This window comes from Physeter macrocephalus, chromosome 20 (assembly GCF_002837175.3).
Source record: "Physeter macrocephalus isolate SW-GA chromosome 20, ASM283717v5, whole genome shotgun sequence".
In the NCBI taxonomy this organism is placed as follows: Eukaryota; Metazoa; Chordata; class Mammalia; order Artiodactyla; family Physeteridae; genus Physeter; species Physeter macrocephalus.
The window spans coordinates 56,717,011-56,738,928 of record NC_041233.1 but is presented as its reverse complement, the minus strand read 5'-3'; the positions used below and the strand labels follow the sequence as shown (position 1 = coordinate 56,738,928).

The window sequence follows — 21,918 nt, the reverse complement described above, 5'->3', positions numbered from 1 at the left end:
GAGGGTAACCTTACATTAGAAAGTGAGGGGGGCTGGTTCTGTGGAATGCTTAGAAGCCCAGGCATTGTCCAGGTGGCTTCTGTTGGAAAATGGACCTTCTTCAAACTGTAAAAAGTCCTTCGCTTTTCCACATGAAGATTCTCAGATAAGGTAGTAAAAGCTAAAGCCTTTTCCACCTAATGATCATGAAGCCTTCTCTACCCCAAGAATTTACAAGCCTTCCCTGGGATTGTTTTTCCTGTCTTCCTGCTGTTGTTAATCAGCATTTTCAGGAAGCGACTCTATTAGCGGGAGGGACTACATTTCAGAGGAATGACCTGGATGGCCCAGCCTGGGTTGCCAGGTACAGGACTGCTTTCCAGAGTGTCTCCTGCTGCTCCCTTCCTCTCTTAGTATCTCTGTTTGGGGTCCATGTGACCATGGGACACACAGGAGTCCTGACATTTCCCCAGGCCCAAAGTGCCAGCTGGTGTTAATGTGTTTGATCTAATGGCAGCAGACTACTGGCTTCCTGTTGCCAAGGCTGAGTTTAACCTAAAGTTACCCCTAGGAAGAGCAGGAGGGCAGGGCGGGTTACTGGGGTATGAGTCAACCATTGTGGCTTCTTTTTTTTTTTTTTTTCTTCATTGTGGCTTCTTGTACTTCTTTTTTACGCTTAAAGATATAGGAACAGGACATAAACAGGGTGGTGAATAAGTCCCAAGAGACTGAATCACAGCCAAAAAAACTCTCAAACACAGGGTAATCAGATTCACTTCACTTTTATTAGGAACAAACACAATCCCAGATCAGTACAACTAGCTTCAGAGTTGATATTAATAGAAATTATTCCAAAATTATTCTTAGGTCACAAATAACTACTATCCCACATAAAAAGGGAAAAATCCCACCCAATCAAGGAAAAGGTATCCTGTGTATGTTTCCATGGCAATGAGTTTATGCATTCTCAGATTTTGTCTGGCTAGTTATCCACCACTTATCTAATGGGTTTATTCAATCTCTCAGAGAGAACCATATAGATCCATGATAGCATCCAGGACACGTGGTTCATGGTGGACACAGTTCACGGTGGATACTGCTACTATAAAAATACTCAGGACTTAAGAGAATTCCTCTGCTGAAGGATCCCAAAATGCTTTATAAAAAGCATTAGTCACGCCTCAAAACTGCCCTTTGAGGTAGGTCAGTATTATTATCTCATTTTAACAGAAGGAAAACCGAGGCACATTATAGTTAAATGACTTGCCCAGGGTCACACAGCAAGTCTGTGGCACAGTGGTAGGAGAGGCCCTGGCCTTAACCACCCGTGTAACCTTGACATCGTGCTTTCTTTAACTTTTCACGCTGACCCATTTGAGCTACACTTACAGAGAATACACTCAGGATACTAGCTAACTAGGAGAAAAAGTTTCCATTTTAGATGCTACAGCCATCTTTTAATATTAAAAAAAAATTATAAGTCAAATACATTCAAATTCCTTCCACCCTCCATCATATGTGGGCAATTAATAAAAACAGCCCAAAGGAAAGTTTCCAAAACAAAGCCCAGAAGGGAATCCTGCAAACAGCTATACTGATAATTCTCCAGCCAGGCCCCCTTTTCTACTAGCCACTTCTGCAGGCTCTCAGGTGCAAAAGAACTCCACAGAGGGAGCAGGGAGGAAGCAGAGCAGGCTCAGATGCAACACTGATTAAAAAAGATGTAAGGCACCCAGATAAGTTGTCAGCACGCCCACAAAGCAAGGACTGTTAGAAACTGGACCCCATCCAGCCTTGTGTAGGGTCATGGTATAGATCAGATCCATCGAACACAATTAGAATAGAAAGATAAAAGTTGGTTTTGATCATCAGGTGTAAAGCAGGCCTCTGATGACCTGTGGAATTAAAACTACCCCACAGGCATTTCCAAGGGGTAGGTACTTGGGTCAGTGGATCTAAACTACAGTGATCTTCCATTAGATTTTTTTCTACTGAGAGGAAGAGCTCAAAAGACAAGGATGCCTTTAGTCCAGCCCAACCCCTGTGGCCTCCACCTATTCAATTAATACAGAAAGAAATGCTCTCCTCCCTCCCATCCTTGGGGCTCAACAGTAGACAGAGCATTTGGTACTGTACATTTCCAATCTTAATAGAGTAAAGCCAGGCTTCTGCATTGATGACTGAGGTTACAGGGACAGGAGTGGCCCAAGGTTCTCAGACACTAATGTTTCTTCAGAACTCCTCTATACTATTGTCTGCCCTAGGCTGTGCTGTGGGGAATGCTGGTTAGTTTGCTGAACAGAGATGCTGTTCAACAAAGTTCATGGCATCTCACATCCCAAGTCTCAGCCAAAGCTTTGCTGTATACCCTGGCTCCAGGAGCCAGGGCCTCCTTTGGAGTGAGGCACTTTGGAACTTGCCCTTGCTTCTTGTGCTTCCCAGTGAAGACTTGGCTCCTCCTACTTCTGCAAGCATTGTACTGTCAGCTGGGAGCACTGACTCAGGCTGGGCAGGCTTACTGAGTAAGCAGGAGGCATCCAGCATCCTCTCTGGTTCTGACCAGACACTGGAGACTAAAAACAAACCCTCTTTTGCTCCATGGCTGGCTCACTGGCACAACATGAGCATTTGGCTTGGCTGTGCCTCATGAGAGAGAATGCCTGTTCCCAGGATGTCTCCAGCGGGGTTTGCTAGCCTTGTCTTGAGTCATCAGTGTGGTGAGGAAGCATAGGGGGGTAGGTGGAGACTCTGGAGGCCAAGTGAAAGTGGCAGCTCGCTCAACTTTTTAAAGAGAAACAGTGGTTCAGCTACCCTGAGCATACTGTCTGTAGGAGAGGGAGCTGCCTGGACCACAGTAGCCATCACTGCCTCTGAATACACACAAAGGAGGCTTGCCTATCCAGAGAAAGAAGAAAACATTGGGGAGGACATAGAACTGGCAGGAGAAAATGGACAGACAGGGCAGAGCCAGGAATCCATAGTCAGGGTAGTTAAGAGATTCCTACCCCACCCCCCAGGCAGTGCTATACTTTAGGCTAGAAGTTAACAGAGAAGGAATGAGTGAAAGGGTTCAACACTGTGGGGAGAAGCCTTCTAGTTCTTTCTCAGTCCAAGGAGAAATTGAAATTAATGAAATGAACCCAACATCTAACTTGTTTGTATAACCAGCTTCCATATTACGACACCCAATAACTACTCAGTGACCTTCCAAATCCCCCAGCAATGTGTTCTCAGAGCCCTTCTTTTGTAATGTTCCCTCTTAGGAACTGCCTACAGACCCTGCCCCTCAACCTCTCCATCTCCTGTCCAGCAGCGAGAGGAAAGGAGACAACCCGCCTAATTCTTCCTCTTCTTCAAGCCCCACTCTCCTTCAGAGGGAAATACTCTAAAAGGATTATTTTAATATTCCAAGCAAAGTACCCATGGACATATAGCTCTATGTTTGACCCAACTCCACCTCCTAAAATCCTTTCTTTTTTGGGAGGCAGCTATGCTCACCACTGTACCACCAACACATCTTTTTTGGATGTCTCAAAATGCTGAAGCCACCTTATTACTATGAGGGGAGCTGACCAATATACCAAAGATGGCACAGCAGAAAGATGAAAGAATTTTGACGATTCCATGAGCTGCTGGAATCACCAATTCTGGAAACAACCGACCTCAATATTTCTTGTTACCTGGAATAAGAAATCTTCCTGTTACGAAAGAAAGAAAAAAAATCCTTCCCCAGCGGAGACCACTTTTACCATAAACTAAATGCTTCTTCTTTATCCTCAGCCTAAAGTATATTGGGACATTGAGATTTGCTTTTGAGTTCTAGCATTGCCAACCTCCACGGCCATTCCCCAGTCAGAGTAAGGAGAGAAAGGAAGCATGCTGGGTGGTGGGCAGGCAGCTGGGTGTCCGATCACAGCAGGAGCTTCCTGCCTTGTTTCCCACTTCACAACTCATCCTTATTTATCAATCATATCATGCATGCTAACTCTCTCCCCTGAAAATTTACCTGCTTTCAAAGCTTTGTGCCAATAAAGTTATTTTTCCATTTCATATAGCAAAAGCCTAAGCTGAAGCTAACTGAGGGCCTTCCCAGAAGATTTTGTCATATCTCTAGCTTGAGCCACCCACCTTAAAGCTCAGGACAGCTCAAGGAAAGGGTTATCTGGGGCAAAGACCACTAGTTTTGGACTCTAGAAAGGTTGTCTAGGCTTTGGAAGCTGGAAACCCACCAATGACTGACCAGCTGCTTGCCTGGGGGGCATTGAGGGGGAAGAGAAAGGAAGGTGATAGGAACAAAACAAAGGGAAGGATAATGGGACTAGAAGAGAAAGAAGAAAAGAAAAGAAATAACATGAGCTTAGCATCATAAAGGCAGAGTTGTTGGCTTTCAATTTTAAAAGAAAATGTAAAAGAATACTGTACTGGAATGGGTTAACGTCATCATCTTTAGCATCCTGGTAGCATTATTCAGTAGTTAATAAACAGAACATTAAACCTCTGCCCAGCTGGCTTTTGGAAAAGGAAACCGAGGGACCCCAAATTCAGCCACTCTTGTAGCTTTCATCTCCAGTTCTTTTAATCCTGGCCAAGACGGCAGCCTTGGATACTTTCTTTCGGTCATAAGCCAGACCGATGGCAGCCATGCAATCGATGAAGAATGTGGTAAAGTTGATGTGCCAGCGGTATTCACTGGCAGAGTAGTCATAGGGAAAGGAGTGGTGGTAGTTGTGGAAGCCCTCACCTGGAACAAAGCAGAGAAAAGTTATGGAGCTACACTGGATTGCTGGCTTCTTGATCTCGGCACTCTGGTTACCTAGCGGAGTACCTCAAACCTAGTAGAAACCTGCCGCTGTTGAATGAATGGATGAATGAATCCAGTCTTTTAAACTCTGAACCAAACAGATTCCCTCAGAGGCATCTTAAGAAATGACTAGGGAGACCCTGGTCACCATGGCTCTCTGGAAGCCTTTGTGGGAGGAGGACGGGCAGTTTCTGAGAGGATAAGATGATTTAAGAGAAACTTCTATCACTGGGAGTGGATTTTAGACTGGAAAATTCCAGAGCTTCACTAAATATTGGTATGAGACCCGAAAGGCTCTGTGTGTATGTGCATGTGTTAGGGTGGGGAGAGGAGAGAGTCCAGAATGAAGAACCTTTGCTGTGTTTCTTACAAAGGTGAGCAAAGGAGTACACCTTTCCCCACTGCATGGGTACTCTCTCCAAGGGTGGAAGGTACCCACAGAATTGGGCAGCAACAGTCAAGTCAGAAGAAAGAAGGCCCAGCCCATGGGCCCAAGTTCCTCAGCCTCCACTGGTTCAGAGTAGACTGCTCTAGCTTCTAATTCTTTGAGCTTTGACCCTGGCGTGGGGGGTGAAGCTGATAAAACAGAAGCTCTCTGAGGGAATAAGAATCAAAAGGCTTAGGTAGTCCCTCTAAGCTCTAAGATTCTGAGATGAGCAGCTCACTTTGCTGGATAGAGGAAAATCAAAGAGATACTGGATTCACGATAATTTCTGTAATGCATCAAGCTGTGGAAACTCCACAGACAGAGAGTTATCTAATCCGCGGCAGGATCTTCTTTCTGAACCTCATTCAACAATAACAATACCGACCCTTATGAGGCTGGGGTAAAGCTGGGTAAAGTAGAGCTAATAGGGACTTCCCTGGTGACGCAGTGGTTAAGAATCTGCCTGCCAATGCAGGGGATATGGGTTCGAGCCCTGGTCCGGGAAGATCCCACATGCCACGGAGCAACTAAGCCCGTGCGCCACAACTACTGAGCCTGCGAGCCACAATTACTGAAGCCCAGTCGCCTAGAGCCCGCACTCCTCCGCAACAAGAGAAGCCACCACAATGAGAAGCCCGTGCACTGCAACAAAGAGTGGCCCCTGCTCGCTGCAATTAGAGAAAGCCTGTGTGCACTGACGAAGACCCAACACAGCCAAAAAAAAAAAAAAGGATAGCTAGTAAAAGAGTGTGCTGAGCCCTTTGAAGATGAAAGAGCCCCAGTAGAGTAATAATGGCATTAATAACTGAAAAGGAAGGAAGTCCGGCGATGGGAAAGACACCATCCAGGGCATCATTTCAAGGTACATCCTTTCTCTGACTCTCCACAGTGTGGATCATCAGTTTATCCAGTGTGAACTGAGTAGGAGGGTAGGAAAACACCAAGACTAAAGGTACTGATGGAGGATTACTAATTTCCATAAACGACTTTGCAGCTAGGCTCTGTATAAGCACTAGCCAGGCCCACACTTATCAGATTTAAACTGAATCAGACACACACACATTGCCAAGGGAGGAAAAAAAGAGGAGGAAGGTCAGTGGGCGAAAGAAGGACGAGACTTTGCAACTGGGGCAGCAAGATACAGCCCAAGAGAGGCTCGAGGGGTGAGGCCAGCTTTAGCAGAGAGAAGATGAGCATGTGACTGCGGGGGAGGTAATTCAAGAAGAAAAAGATTAGAACGGCAGGGCAGCAGGCTACTGGAGAACAAAGGGTGAGGTGATAAGCGGGGAGAGCAGGTATGGAGGCATGATAACCGAGACAAAGTAAGCTACTGGCAGCCACTTTGAATGGATGGTCATAAAGAGGCTGGGGCTGGGGAAGACAGATCTGTTTGCAGGACAGGACCGATCTCATTCCAGAAACTTCCATAATGTTCATTAATTTTCTATGAAAATAGCCTGTATGATTGATTTCAAACATGGTTCAGAGTAAGAACATGGACAACAGTACAAGGTGTCTGAAAGGAGGGGGAAGGTGCATGAAAGTTAAAAAGAGATGAAAAAATGTCTTTAGTGCAGATAGTAAAAAAAGATGGTCAGGGTTGAGAATGTAAAGGAAGGTTTTAAAGAGAACAAAGCGAAGGCTAGGCCGTGTTGTACGTAAATGTGTGGAGCAGGGAGGTTGCCTTGATATCCTGAATGACCAACAGCACTGATGACCGGTGCGGAAGAGGCCGTGGGGTCTGCTTAAGGAAATCTAATTCCAGGCCTTAGTCAAGGTCTATAGTTAGTTGAAAAGAGTGACGGACAAAAAAAAAAATGGAGACAGATTGTAGAACCCTGTTGTCTTAGACTCTGGCTACTGGAACTGGAATGGTATAAATAAATTCTTGAATAGTCAGCATTAGATCAGTGAGTAGGTACTTGTGATCAAACTAACTGCTTTACTGGGAGTTCCCTAAGCCACGTTGAGGGGAGGGAGTGTTCCCAGCACAGAAGAGGAGCAGAAGAGAGAAAAATAAAGGACAAGAGATGAGAATGGTAGGTGGTGATAAAGGGCCACCAACAGTTGCTTTGATGTCCTTCATACTGGCATCACCAAGCAATAAGGCATGAAATACACTTCAAGTATGGCCTCTCTGAAAATAGCAAGGTGACAAAAGAGAAGCTTATTGAATTAAATGACAACTATTTGTTCTACATGTTATATAGCACGTCTAAATATAAAACACTAGGCTTACCAGCCACCCAGATCAGAGATGACTGGAAAAAGTGCAACCCAAAGGGAATCATCATACATAGCATTTGGGGATTGTGCTGGAACCTGGAATCAAAGGCATTGTTATTTTTCACCCTTTTCTCATTTATTTATTTATTTTTGGCTGTGTTGGGTCTTCGTTGCTGTGTGCGGGCTTTCTCTAGTTGCGGCAAGCGGGGGCTACTCTTTGTTGCAGTGCACAGGCTTCTCATTGCAGTGGCTTCTCTTGTTGCAGAGCACAGGCTCTAGAGTGTAGGCTCAGTAGTTGTGGCGCATGGGCTTAGTTGCTCTGTGGCCTGTGGGATCTTCCCCGACCAGGGCTCTCACCCGTGTCCTCTGCATTGGCAGGCGGGTTCTTAACCACTGTGCCACCAGGGAAGTCCCTCACCCTGTTCTCTTTACATAGGACTTACTGCTTAATTCTCAAGGATTTTTAATATTGCCCCTCAGTTTTATAGTGTAAAGACAGAGAGGGGTCATAAAACAGGTGAATCTGGTTTTTCTGGCTCCTAGCCTAATACCCTAAGCTGCAGACCACTAGATGTGACTTACCTACTGCTCCCAGTGAGACCAGGAGATTCTCTCGGGGGTTAATGGTCTTGTCATAAGGGCGATATCCGTACAGGTGGGCAGCACTGTTCACCAGCCAGGTGGCATTGAGCACAACGGCGTAACGCAAGAAGGTGGCGACTAACAGGCTATGTGGAAAAGTTTCACCCCAGCAGTACCAGGGCACAAATGTGGGCAGGATAAAGCACATCAGCAGGACAGCGGGTTTGTAGTACCTACATTGAGAGATCACACGCCGGTCAGTGGAGAGATGACTCTGAGACCTACCTCATTTTCTATTCTCACACAGTTGGGCTGTCTCTTTCTTTCTACAGTGTGAGCACAATGTGGCAGGAAACAGAGCAAGAGAGAATGGGGTGGGAAATCTTCTGAGAATGTAGTGTTATTATCATACTTCTTAGATGAGGTAATGAGGGGTTAAATGACTTTTCTAGGGTCACACCACCAGGAACCGGTGCAGCAAGGATTGGAATGCTTTTTCTCCTGACTCTAAATCCATTCCTCTCTTTCACTACAGCATAATACCACTTTGGTAAAATAGGTGGGATCCAAATTACAGACTGAGTTCTCCTTCCCGGGTTTTTCCATTCTGCCTTTGGGCTTCCTTTGTCTTTATCAGTGCTCTTGGCAGAATCTATGTTTAGTATCTTGCCTCCATCTCCTGCTAGCCAGGAATCCTTCTCATCCTTCCTCTTCTTTTCCCTCAGAGAGGCACTCCGAATGTCCTAGCTGCCTGCAGGTCTGTCCCTCTGGAGGCCCCGTCCCATTCTTCATTCTCCCAAATGCACAGCAGGCCACTGACATTCTGAGGGAGCTGATTTCCTACACCCCTTCAGCAGTCAAGTCCGATCCTCTTGTATCATTAGTAACCCCTGCTTCCTACTCCTCTCCACTCCTACCACCACTTCCCTGCATGGATCCCCACTACCTCCCCACCTGTGGCCCTACTTCCCACCTCTTTAGCTCACCTATCCCGAGTGAGCTTTCTAAAGCACACCTCCAACCTGCCACATTCCGGCTCAAAAGCCTTTTCATGGTTTCCTATTGCCTGGGTTAAAGTAAACCTCATCTGCTTTTAAGACTCCACAAGAATGGCATCGGTTTCCCTTTCTAGCCTTATTTCCTACCACACCCTGTACTTCAAAGGACTCTGTTGCTGGAACACACTTCAGCTCATTCTTTCTGTTTGCACTGTCCCGGCCCTCCCCACCTGTGAAAATCTCTACCCATCAGTGGATTCCAAAGCTACTTTCTTCATAAGCCCTTCCCTGATGTTCCCCAATCTGCAACCTCCCTCCCCTTTGTGCCTCTCCTGGGTATGGAAAATATTTTGCCACGTATCATAGGTATTTGGACACTTGGCTTATCCCTCCACTCCCCAATAAGCTATGAACTCCTTGAAGGTAAGGACCACGACACATTCAGCTTTGTATCCATGACCGTCCTAGGTCAACAAACATTTGTTGAATTTAATTGGTTTAGATAGCTCAGAGAGAAAGAAACAACAACAGTCTATGGCTATGGGCCTGTGGGCTATTAAAAATTAGGGATTTAAATTATAATCTGGGATATGGAAACCCAGGAAATTTCTCAGCTCATGTTGACAAGTCCTAGGAGAAAAAAGTGGGTCACCAAATGCCAGGTCCCCAGCTCCATCAGCATGTCACTCACCTCCTCTGGAACACCAACAGCTTCTCAGCTTTTAGGTCAGATAAGTTTAGCAAACCACCCTTCTCTTTGACGTCTGGGTGTTTGCGCACAAGCAGCCAACCCACGTGAGAGAAGAAAAAGCCACGTCGGGAATTGTGGGGGTCAGCATGTGTTTCCGAAAACTTGTGGTGCGCACGGTGATCTCGGGCCCATTCGTAAACGTCATTCTGGAGGAACAGAGAAGAGGAATGAAGGCCCGAGGAGAGACACCCTCTCAGGGGAGTTCCAATGGCTGGGGAGTCTGCACAATCTCTTCCTTCTTTTGCCCCACAGGGACAACGTGGGGAGCCTTCAAGGCATTAAGTGCTACGGCAGAGATGATTATGTAACCGTGGGATATTGCCATGGAGAAGGGGATTAATTTGGTTTCCTTGTTTTTTCCTCTTACTCCAAGCTAAGCCTTGTACTACATGCTATCCTTTACCCACTGCTACTGCTTAATAACTATGAGTTCCCTTTCTCCAATTCCCTTCATTCTATCTCTGCTCTAAACTTCCTGCTTCAACAAACCTCAACCCTTGACTTAGGCAGCCTGGTAGCCCAACATAGGACCATAGCGTTGGTCTACCTAAACCCTCAGTGACACAATTTCCCCATCTGTGAAATGGGGATAACAATAGCAGCTACCTCCTAAGATCGTTGTGAGGGTTTAATGAGGTAATCTATGACAAGTGCTTAGAATAGTGCCAGGCATATTGTTAGCACTATAAAAGTGTTTGATCTTCTTACCTGAAAACAACAGAGTTCATGAATCTGCGAAACATTAACTTCAGCCCCATTGTGGTGGAATCCTAAGACATTAATGTAGTGAATGTCTTGTTCAATGTCTGCCAGGGAAACCAGGGTCAGTTCCTGCCTTCAGTTCCTGCCTTATGCACTTATGAAGGACCACAATGGCCAGACTTTGTGATAACAGAGGATCAAAAATGATCCTATACACTGAGAGTATTTCCTCTTTATCTCCTACTTCCGTTTTCCAGTCACTCAGAAGTAAACTTATGTTTTATGGACTTCAGGACTGAACTTGAACTTGACTATAAGGAGAAAGTGAAGTGGCTGTCCAGGTGCTGCTCCTCTCCAGGCACTGATCGCCTCCATTCTGCCCCCAGATCGTCAATAAAGAGTGAGGAAAAAAGAGGTGAGCACAGTTGGCTTCTCACCTGGAATGCCATCGTGTTGGCAATGATCAGGAAGACCCGCAGGGGCAGCCGAGCTTTGTAACTTCGGTGACTCCACAGGCGATGGGCTCCTGCTGTGACACCCAGGGCACTAATCAGATAGTAGAAAAACGCTGCCAGGAGAAGACAGGGCAGGGAGTCATTAATCTGGGAAAGCATTCACATGATGTTCTCCTCAGGTCAGAGTCTGTGTGTTCTTTAGCCTCCCATTGAGGATCTGCTTTTTCCTGAACTCCAGGGATACCTTGATCTCTTAGGCTCCTTTGATTTTATCACTTGAAAAATACCATCACCTCTCATCCTCTCAACCTAGGAGCTGGAATAAGCTTAGGAGTCCCAGGAACTTCAGAAAGGCAGGACAGAGAGGAGGGCTCTCACTCCCCAGCCACTTGGCATTCTCATTCGTGAAGGACACTCTCCCAGATCGCATCTCCTCTGACCTTCTGCTAACCTTCTCCAAGGTTTGAAGGAGCACAGACTACTCCTGCAGCGCTTAAGACACATAAGCAAGGATGGTATTAAAATATTTAACAGACAGTATGGTCTGGGCACTGACCAATTCAAGGGTCCCTGGGTTCTAGGGGACATTAAGGGGGCTCAGAACTAGGGCTATTTACCAGCTGGTACAAAAGCATTTCAATCTTTTAGCAGGTGGTGTGGCCATAGGAAGGGAAAATTCGCCCTGCATGTTAAGTCATAGCTGCACAGCGTCTTAAGCTTCGCCAAGGATTTTATATTCTCCGATTCACTGGATACCTTGAATGGGGTTTAATATCCTCACTTTGCAGTTGAAGAAATAGAAGCTCAGGGAAGTTAAGTGTTTATCTATCGTCACATGGCAATTAAGAAATGGAGCCAAGATTTGAAACTAGATTTTCTGTCAATAAGCAGTTTATGTTCGGAAGTCTGGCACAAGGATGTGTACCATCCACCTCCCCAAGATAGGCACAGGGTTCCTGTGTCTCGCCTTTGCCATGTCCCTCTGCCAGCCCACACTCCCTCTGGCAAGGCTAATTCTAGATAATAGCGGCATGGACTCAAAGCTGTGGGTGGAGCACCCCAATGCTGTCCTGCCTCACCTTCCTGGAGGCCTGCAGGCTCCGGGGGCGCCAGACAGAGTCTCTAACTGGGAGGCGGGTTGCTTGGCATACCTACCTTCCTCTGTTCAGTAACTCTAGGAGGCAGGGGCTGAGGCCTTGGTAGAGCAGTGACTGTTGACAATGTTTCATTCCTGGGGAAGCAGCTAGAAACAATGGATCCTCAGTGGCCACTGAACTTAGTTGCAGTTGGAGACACCACACATTGTAACAAATTGTCCTGTGTTCTTCTTCAGCCATAGATACCAGTTTCCTAAACAAGCTCCCACCCCACCCATCTTCCTCTACCCTATCCTAGTCCTCCTACAGGACGGGGCGGAGAGCCATGGAGCTAGAGTCTGTCCCAGTGAGAGTTCTACCCACAGTCCCTCTGGGCTGAATTAGGGCCCCCTATGATTTGCTGGTCTCCGGCCACGTGGTAATATCCTCCCAGATGCAGTATCTTGCCTGCACCTGCACCTGCATAAATGACAGTTGAGCCACACCCCGCCAATCACTAAGGGTGAAGAAAAATGTCTTTGGGCACAAAAGAAGAAGCACTCAGCTCAGAAGCAAGGAAGTTACTGGGGTTGTTTCATGCCCCCGAAGACCCTGGCAAGTTGACTCAGAAAGCACATAAGATCCTTGCATTAACAAAGGAATTGGGAAAAGCACCCAAGCCCTCTGGTGCCTTTTTCTCTAAGGCTTATCTAATAGAAGGCCTTGCGTCAGTTGGAAATTCATTCTCTATTAAAGTCCAAATTGATGGTTAAGCAAAACCTCATAGCTTTAGTCCTAAGAAAGAGACTGGAGAAGTTTTGCCCCATGGCCTCTCAGTGTAGCCAGAGATATCTCTTCAGCCCTTCCCTCAGGGCTCTTCTGAGACACGCTCAAAATTGCTCAGTCATGAGAAATGCTGGAATCACAACCATCTGCTAATTTAACACTGTCCTTAGGGATAAAACAAGAAAAGGTGAAGCCAAGCTCCTGAACTCCGAAGGACCCTCTGACCCTCCCCCCCAACCCCCTTTTGTTCCTTAAGAGTTCTGATATCCCCATACCAAATCGGTCATTCCGTCAGCTAAGCCATCCACCACAGGGCCCACGGACAGGAATAAAAAAGTCACAACTTATCCAGTCTTCGTGTGACACATTTCTCTGTCCAAAGGCACAGCACACACCCAGGGGCAGGGCACCAAAAAGGTAGCGGGCACAGCCCTGGTTTGGGGATAGCCTTCTGCCCCCTGCACCAGCGGCCAAGGAAGAGGAGTGAGCAGCAGTGGTCTGGCCAAACTCCGGACTTCACGAGAAGCTTATAGGGAGACCTGAGGCTGGGAGGGGCTTGCAAGGGACTAAACACCTGGTGAAGACTCCTCTACTGGGGAGAAGGGGTAGAAAGAGGGGTCCACCATCTCCCTGGGGAATCCTTGTCCCTGCTCTTGATTCCTCACGCTGAACTAAAGTTCTGCTGGGTTCTCAGAAGGGCTAGAGAACAGATGTCCCCCTCCCCTCACAAATATAAGAGCCCTTCCTGGTCTGCAGATGAACAGATTTCATCTGCATGTGGCCGGCCCCAGCAATGACACACGTGTAACTTAAGGCGCACTACCTTTCTAATCTCAAAAAAAGTACTGTTGTCCCCAGTATGTATCCGGAAAAATTGAGAGAGGGGATCTACCCAGTTGCATTTCTCTGTCTGTGGCACCAAGAGGATTCCCCAAGACAAAGCTCCGTGGACCTCTTTAGTCTAAATGCACCTTTAGACTAAAGAAGTCCTGGAGGACTCGGCTGAGACCTGCCCACTGTCCCTACATAACTCCCCTCCAAGAGTGCAGCTGTCTGCAAGTGCCCCACACCCCGGACTGCTCTGGAAATTCTACAGTTGCTTCCTGGAGAGGGAGTTCTGGCCCACCCCCCTCAGAGAGTGGCGATGTGGGTCCCCTGGGTCTTTAGGCTTCCCTGCTCTCCCCTTCCGAAGTCAGAATTACGGTGGCAGAGGTGGAAATGCCCTCAGAGCGCATGTGTGTGTGCAGGGGGCAGGGCCCTGCTCTCCGCCCAAGCCCATGGATTCCTGAAAGAGCTGAGCTAAGGGCAGGAAAGGGATGCACTGGGGACTGTCTCCCTCACTGCAGCAGCCTGAAGGCCAGGGCTGCCCAGGCTCAGGGGGCTGGAGCAGGATGAGTGGGGAATGGGACATGAAACACTTCTTTAACCTTATCTCATTCTAAGAACATTTTGTTGAGTGGCACGTGCAGTCCCCTGGAGACCTACATGGAGTCACAGAGCAGCAAATCTGTGTAACTTGGGTTACGCAGGAGACTTCTTCACCTGTCTATGTAACTAAGGAGGCTGACAGGGCCAAGGGTCGGGGCAAAATAATTTAGTGGATGACCACCGCTCTGTTCCTCCCTCTTCTACTAACTCTTCCTGAGTAGCTTCTCTCGCTATCCCATGACTGTGCTCAGCATATACCCTGTAAAGCCACTAGTCTAGTCCCATGTCCCCATGCCTCCCAGGTAGGGACCTTGACTCTTTCGTGGCTGGCAGGGCTGGGACAAGCAGTCAAGCAAAAGACTTGAAACAGAAAACCTCTTTCCGGGAAAGCTGACTGTCTGGCACTGTTTTGCTCACTTCAAAACCTGCGGCCCATGGTCTTAGGGGCCCCTCCCCAACACCCAAATTAAAGGACCCCCAGAACTGACACTCCTGCATCCCAAACCCCCTAGGCTCTGTTCCCAGCCCACCCAGCCTCTCAGGACACCAAAGAGAAATGGCTGGGAAAACCTCGGCCTGGAAGGGCTGGTGTTTCTGCTCTACGTAAGAACCTACTTTATTAAGAGGGGAGAGAACCTGGGGTACGGGGTCAGGAGGACAGGGGGAACTCTTACCCCAGAGCAAGGTGTACATTTTGCAGGTGGGGATCCATGTGATCCCATACAGGGCTCCCAAGTGTAGCAGAGACATGAGGATGATGTTTCTCCAAACGTACTCAAGCTTGGGATTTGGGCCCTCCTTATCCTGGTAGCTTGGGTCATAGATGTCATCTCTTATTTCAGGGCGGATGTCTTCTTCCAAGTATAGGGGAGTCTTCTCCAGCTTGCCCCCTCCATTCTGCAGGAGCCTGGAGGGAGGCGCTGTGATGGTGGTGGTGGTTGTGTAGGAGCTAGAGATCTGGAAGGGAGAGGAAGTGGAGGGTCAGGAGAGAGGAGAGGACACGTGGACGTAGTAGGGGCCACTTCACTCGCTAATCAAGCTGGGGGAAGGGCAGGGTATAGGCACAGACCTGGCCCCAATACCCATGTTACCTGAGGGCAAGGTCTATCCCAGATGGAAGAGAGGGAAGTCCCTAGGAACGGTGCAGAGAGATTGGGGAGGGGGGTGAAACCTCAAGGTGAAAGGGAAATAGGAAAGAGGAGTAAAACACTCGCACCCCAACGAACACACAAAGGCAAGTCCGCACGCCTACATACATAAGAGTACCGGCACGACCAGATTTTTCTTTAAAGCTTAAGAAACAAAAGTTGGGGACCTAAGTTCCCAAATTACAATCCCCATTCCCAACAAATTGAAGGCAGTAAAACTCGCAAAAGATGGCTGTGTGCAGAGATCTCAACTCTCTTCCCCCACTGAGTCACTTAGAAGCCCGACCAGCGCCGGCGAACCCGCGGTCTGGGGGCCATTACTTGGAAGCTCACCTCCTCCTGCAGCAAGTGGGCCGGCATCTGGGCTCTCGGACGCTGGGATCACTTTCCCAGGGCTGAGACTGCGGAGCGGAGTTCGGGGCAGCCCGAACTGAGGGTAGATTAGTTCCCGAGGCCGCTTTTGCGCGGCGCTGCGCGGCGCTGCGCTCGGAACCCTTTGCTGCACGGTGCGCGCTGGATCGCTGTCCGGACCCGACCTGCTGTGCGTGGATCTCCCCAGGCTGGTGATTTAAAGGCTAAAGCTGGCAGTGGGTGACCGGGTCCCGTATTTCCTCAGACCCTTTTATTCGTTGCCAACAAGGGGCAAAGTAAGCAGAGTTGACTCACCGTGGGAGATCCGCATGGGCGGGAGAGGGGAGGAGACGCAAAAATTGGATGCTGCAGACACACCGCGGCTTGGCCGCCGCAGTCCCTGCCTCTGGCCCTGCCCCTGGGGAAATTCTAATGGGCTTCTGTAGACTCTGGCGCGTCATTGGCCGAAGGGAATTTGGTGCCACCTCGTCCTGCCGTTGCCATTGGCTCGGCGCAATCTGCTGTTTCCTCTGCCGCGAGCTCCTCACTCCCCCTCCCTTCCCTTTCTCCTTCTAGGCTTCTCTTCCACCGGCCGCTGGGCCTCTGCCCGGCACCCCGTCGCCTCGGAGGCGCTCGGAAGGGTCCTCTCTGGAAGAGGGAGAGGATCCGATCGGGGAACTGGGGAACGGGGGGTGGGTGCCAGCCCAGGACTGGCCCCGGGCACTTCGCGAATGGATGGGCACTGGGGAAGTTTCCCGGGAAGGAGTGGGGAAGCCACACGAGCGACCACTACACACAACTGCACCCCCGCCTTCCCGCTCGCCGAGACGCGTAGGAGGGGAGACTTGCTTTCAAACCCGGGGTCGCGGGCCGCGGGCCCAGCGAAGCCCCGCCTTTCTCCGTGGCGAGCGCGCAGGGGGTGGGGGTGGGGGTCGGTCCGCGGCGGAACAATGGCTCTGCCCCGCCTACCAGCGGCGCGGCGCTAACCCCGTACTGCTGAACTCGCGGGTCTCCAGCCTCGCGCACGCATAGATGCACTGATGTGTAAACCTGCACGTGCGCACGATGTTCAGCCACTGGGCACGCCCAGCAGGGGCCGTTCACCGCCAGGCACCAGTGAGCTGTCCCATCCCTGTGCCCACGCCTCCAGAACGTGTGCGGGATGTTTTGGAGATTCTTCAGATTGCCGGGTTGTAGTTTTGGAATTGCCTTCATGGGGAAAGGCAGGAAGCGCCAGACGTGTGCTTTCACTCAGAAGCAAGAGAAAGTACTTGTAAGTGGAACAAGAATAGCTAACGTGTAGTGAATTATTACTGCAAGACAATCCACAAGAATCATTTCATTTAATCCTTATTTGTGACCCTGTGAGGTGGGTAGTCCTTTATTCCCTTTTAAAGATGAGAAAACTGAGCTATGGAGAGATTAAATAACTTGTCTAAGGTCACAGCAGCCAGTAAGTGATGGAGCTAGGAGTTGAGCCCAGAAATGTAATGATGGAGCCCAAGGTCGGAATCCCTGCTTAGAATCCTTGGCCCCTGAGATGTTCTGACTTCATCTGTCCCTCATGGCCCTGTCTTTTCTGGGCCTGTGGGAGCCTTACCATGGGAGTAAGCTGGGAACCAGGCAGGCTGTGCCTTCTCCCAGCCTCTGCCACACCCCTGCCTCCCCAAATACTATCCCAGGATCCTTCCTCTGGGAAGAGGAGAAAGTGAGGAGTTTTGTGCCCACCACTAGCTTCTCAGGAAGAGAGGCACCCGAGTGCCTGGGAGGAGGACTAAGGAGCTCCCTAGCGGGCCACTGGTCTTGGGGTCAGGCCAGCTCCCTGGCCCGTCACCATCCACCTCTATTCCAGTCCTGGCTCCCTGTCTAGTACAAAAGTTTTGAATGAGATTAGATGTCTTCAGGTATGGACAGCTATCTCGTCACGGCGCAGAAGCCCTCAGCAGGTGTGTGGGAGAGAAGTCTATGCATATGATGCTCCTCTCCAGGCTCTCCCTGCGGTGTCTGGTTTGCTTAATTCCTCTGCCATCTACAGGGTTATTCCTCAAGGGAGAAGATCCAGGGTTTCTTTGGGGGTGTACCCTCTATTGTGGCCAAAGGTGGCTCTACCATTGAGAGCAGCTTTCTTTCTCTTTAACTGCCTGTTTCCTCCAGACCCTGGACTTCAGCAGAGCACAAGCTGAAAAATCAGAGTGGCCTGGAAACTGCCCTCCTCCTCACTTAGACTCAGGTAGGTGTTACTGCTGTTATCACTTAATGCTGGCATTATTTTGTAAGCCAGGTGGTAGGTCATTCATTTTTCTGCCAGAGAAAGGAGGGGGAGGCCTGCCAAGACAAAAATGGAGAACAGGAATATTTTATTCCTCTCTGAAGACAAGATACTACCCTTGTCCCAAAGAGGGAACCTTTGGGAGTCTAGGGAAGGTCCGGATAAGGAGCAAGTTTGGGGGAGCCCATCTCACTGTTGATAACTATGATAGACAGGTGAATGGTTCCCTAGCTTGGGCTTCCTCCCTGAAGTTCATCTGGGGCATATCACGTGGCTATGAGTGTGTCATCCATTACTTTAAAGCCCTCAGTAGCTTGCTGCAGCCCATGAAACATGGCTGTGTGGTAGGAGAAATATTATGGGGAAAGCATGAGCTTTAACTTTTTTTTTTTTTTTTTAATATTTTGGCCACTCCGCGTGGCATGTGGGATCTTAGTTCCCTGACCAGGGATTGAACCCGCACCCCCTGTACTGGAAACTCAGAGTCTTAACCAGTGGACCACCAGGGAAGTCCCAGCATGAGCTTTTATATCAAGAAGTATTAGGTCAGGGGCTTCCCTGGTGGCGCAGTGGTTGAGAGTCCGCCTGCCGATGCAGGGGACACGGGTTCGTGCCCCGGTCCGGGAAGATCCCACATGCCGCGGAGCGGCTGGGCCCGTGAGCCATGGCCGCTGAGCCTGCGCGTCCGGAGCCTGTGCTCCGCAACGGGAGAGGCCACAACAGTGAGAGGCCCGCGTACCGCAAAAAAAAAAAAAAAAAAAAAGAAGTATTAGGTCAATGGCAAATTAGAAGTTATAAATAAGTATGTGATCAATATCCGTATCCAGTTGCATTTATACATTGATTAAGATGATAGCTATTTTAGCATATAATAGGAAAGTATAAAGTATGCTTGGGAGATGGAAATTGGACCTATAAATCTTGCTCTACGAAGAGGGGCACAGGGTACCATGGCAGTTTCTGAACTTTGTTTTGATTCTTCAACTCAAGGGATGAAGAAGAAACAGACCCTGTTTAGCTCTCTTAGGTAAATAAGATGTCATTAGCTAGAGGTCACAGATAAAAGTCTCTCTCTTCTTCAGCCCTTCTCAAGTGCTCCTGGATCTGGTCTTATAAGCCAAGAACATCTACAAAAAGGCTGCAGCTAATATTATACTTAATGGTGAAATATTTAAAAATTATTCCCCTAAAATAGGGGAACAGGCAAGCATATAATCTCTTACCACTTCTATTCAACATTGTACTAGAAATCCTACCTAGCATAATGGGCAAGAAAAAGAAATAAAAGGCATAAAGATAGGAAAAATAAAGTAAAACTAGGGGCTTCCCTGGTGGCGCAGTGGTTGCGCGTCCGCCTGCCGATGCAGGGGAACCGGGTTCGCGCCCCGGTCCGGGAGGATCCCACATGCCGCGGAGCGGCTGGGCCCGTGAGCCCATGAGCCATGGCCGCTGAGCCTGCGCGTCCGGAGCTTGTGCTCCGCAAGGGGAGAAGCCACAACAGTGAGAGGCCGCGTACCGCAAAAAAAAAAAAAAAAAAAAGTAAAACTGTTATTATTTGCAGAAGACGTAACTTGTGTGTGAAAAATGTACGGAATACACACACACACAAAGCCCAAATCGGTAAGTGACTTTAGAAAGGTCAAGGATAGAAAGTCAATATAAAAAATTATTCCATCCTATATTCTATTTTAAAACAATTGGAGAATGAAAATTGAAATATACTGTTTACAATAGCATCAAAAATATCACATACAAAGGATAAATCTAACTAAATATTTGTGGGATAGCTACACTGAAAATGACAAAACGTTGCTGAGAGAAACTTAAAAATTCTTAAAGAAATGGAGACAAAATAGAAATTGAGACATAGTGTGTTCATAGATGGTTAGACTCAATGTTGATCTATAGATTAATTTAATCCCTATAAAAATCCAACAGATTTCTTTGAGGAAATAGACAAGCTGATTCTAAAATTTAAGTGGAAATGCAAAAAGGGTCTAGAGTAGCCAAAAACAATCTTGGAGGAATTAAATTGGAGGAATTAAACTATTTTAATTAGGACTTACTATAAGGCTAGAGTATTCAAGGGAGTGTGGAGTTAGAAAAAGTAAAGACAAATAGATCAATGAAATAAATTAGAAAATTTGAAATCCACCAACACGTATATGGTTAACTGACTTTTTACAATGGTCCCAGGTCAATACAGTGTGGAGGGGAAAGTCTCTTTACAAGTATTGCTGGGACAACTGGATATCCATATAAAATAAACGAACCTCAACCTCTAGCTCACTCCACACACAAAAATTAATTTGAGAGGGGTCATAGAGCTAAATGTAAAACCCACAACCATAAAGTTTCTATTGGGTTGGCCAGAGAGTTCCTGCGGCTTTTAAGTAAAAATAAAGGACACATTTTTCATTTTCACCAAGAATTTTATCAAACAACGTATTCATCGTTTTGTTCCACTACCTTCTGCCATTTTCCAGGCAACTTCATAATTCCATCTTCCTAAAACTTTTTGTCTTTTTGAGCAAAGAACTGTTCCAGGTGCCTTTTACAGTCTTGAAGGGAATTGAAATTTTTTCCATTAAGAGAATTTTGTAAAGACTGAAATAAATGGAAATCCAAAGGTGCAATGTCTGGTGAATACGGCAGATGAATCAGAACTTCCCAGCCAAGCTGTAACAGTTTTTGCCTGGTCATCAAAGAAACGTGCGGTCTTGCATTATCCTGATGCAAGATTATGTGTTTTCTCTTGACTAACTCTGGATGCTTTTCATCGAGGGCCACTTTCAGTTGGTCTAACTGGGAGTAGTACTTGTTGGAATTAATCATTTGGTTTTCCGGAAGGAGCTCATAATAGAGGACTCCCTTCCAATCCCACCATATACACAACATCACCTTCTTTGGATGAAGACCGGCCTTTGGTGTGGTTGGTGGTGGTTCATTTCGCTTGCCCCATGATCTCTTCCTTTCCACATTATTGTACAGTATACACTTTTCATTGCCCGTCACAATTTGTTTTAAGAACAGAACGTTTTCATTATGTTTCAGTAGAGAATCGCATGCAGAAATACTGTCAAGAAGGTTTTTTTCTGCTTAACTTATGTGGAACCTAAACATCAAAGCGATTAACATAACCAAGCTGTGCAAATGATTTTCAACACTTGATTTGGATATTTTGAGTTTGTCGGCTATCTCCTGCTTGGTATAACGTTGATTGTTCACGATTAATGTCTCAATTTGATCGCTATCAACTGGTCTACCTGACCGTGGAGCATTGTCCAGAGAGAAATACCGAGACGAAACTTCACAAACCACTTTGACATGTTCGATCAGTCACTGCACCTTCTCCATACACTGCACAAATCTTTTTTTTTGCGTTTCAGTTGCGTTTTTTCTGCCTTTTTCACCTCCCGTGGTTGTGAGTGCTTGGCTACAACATCAGCTGCCATGTCTGTCAAGACGGTCCCTCTGCATGCTCCACATGGCGCGGAGCGGCTGGGCCCGTGAGCCATGGCCGCTGAGCCTGCGCCTCCGGAGCCTGTGCTCCGCAGGGGGAGAGGCCACAGCAGTGAGAGGCCCGTGTACCACCAAAAAAAAAAAAAAGATAAACAACTCAAAAATGGCAAAAGATTTAAGCATAACATTTCACAAAAGAAGGCATAAAAATGGCCAATAAGCACATGAAAAATTACTGAACAGCACTAGTCTTAGATATGACACCCAAAGCATAGGCAACAAAGGAAAAAATAGATAAGTGGGGCTTCATCAAAATTAAACCTTTTGTGCTTCAGAGGATATTATCAAGAAAGTGAAAAGACAACTCACAGAATGGGAGAAAATGTTTGCATATCATACATTGGGTAAGGAACTCATATCTAGAACATACAAATAACTCTTACAACTCGATAATAAAAAGACAACTAACCCAATGAA

General features: G+C 47.5%; 1 protein-coding gene and 1 pseudogene across 2 annotated transcripts; both read right to left on the bottom strand.

The window, feature by feature from the left end:
• Positions 1 to 751: 751 nt before the first annotated feature.
• Positions 752 to 3,154, bottom strand: LOC102979070 (uncharacterized; annotated as a pseudogene). The gene is made up of 2 exons (XR_002891410.2): positions 3,132 to 3,154; positions 752 to 2,823 (listed from the first exon to the last, which is right to left on the bottom strand). The product of XR_002891410.2 is annotated as an uncharacterized protein (transcript).
• Positions 2,848 to 16,115, bottom strand: SCD (stearoyl-CoA desaturase). The gene is made up of 6 exons (XM_007117622.4): positions 15,693 to 16,115; positions 14,886 to 15,168; positions 10,904 to 11,034; positions 9,705 to 9,910; positions 8,016 to 8,248; positions 2,848 to 4,720 (listed from the first exon to the last, which is right to left on the bottom strand). The coding sequence occupies exons 1-6, from the start codon at positions 15,717 to 15,719 to the stop codon at positions 4,521 to 4,523; spliced, it is 1,080 nt and encodes a 359-aa protein (XP_007117684.1). The 5' UTR covers positions 15,720 to 16,115; the 3' UTR covers positions 2,848 to 4,520.
• Positions 16,116 to 21,918: the final 5,803 nt, after the last annotated feature.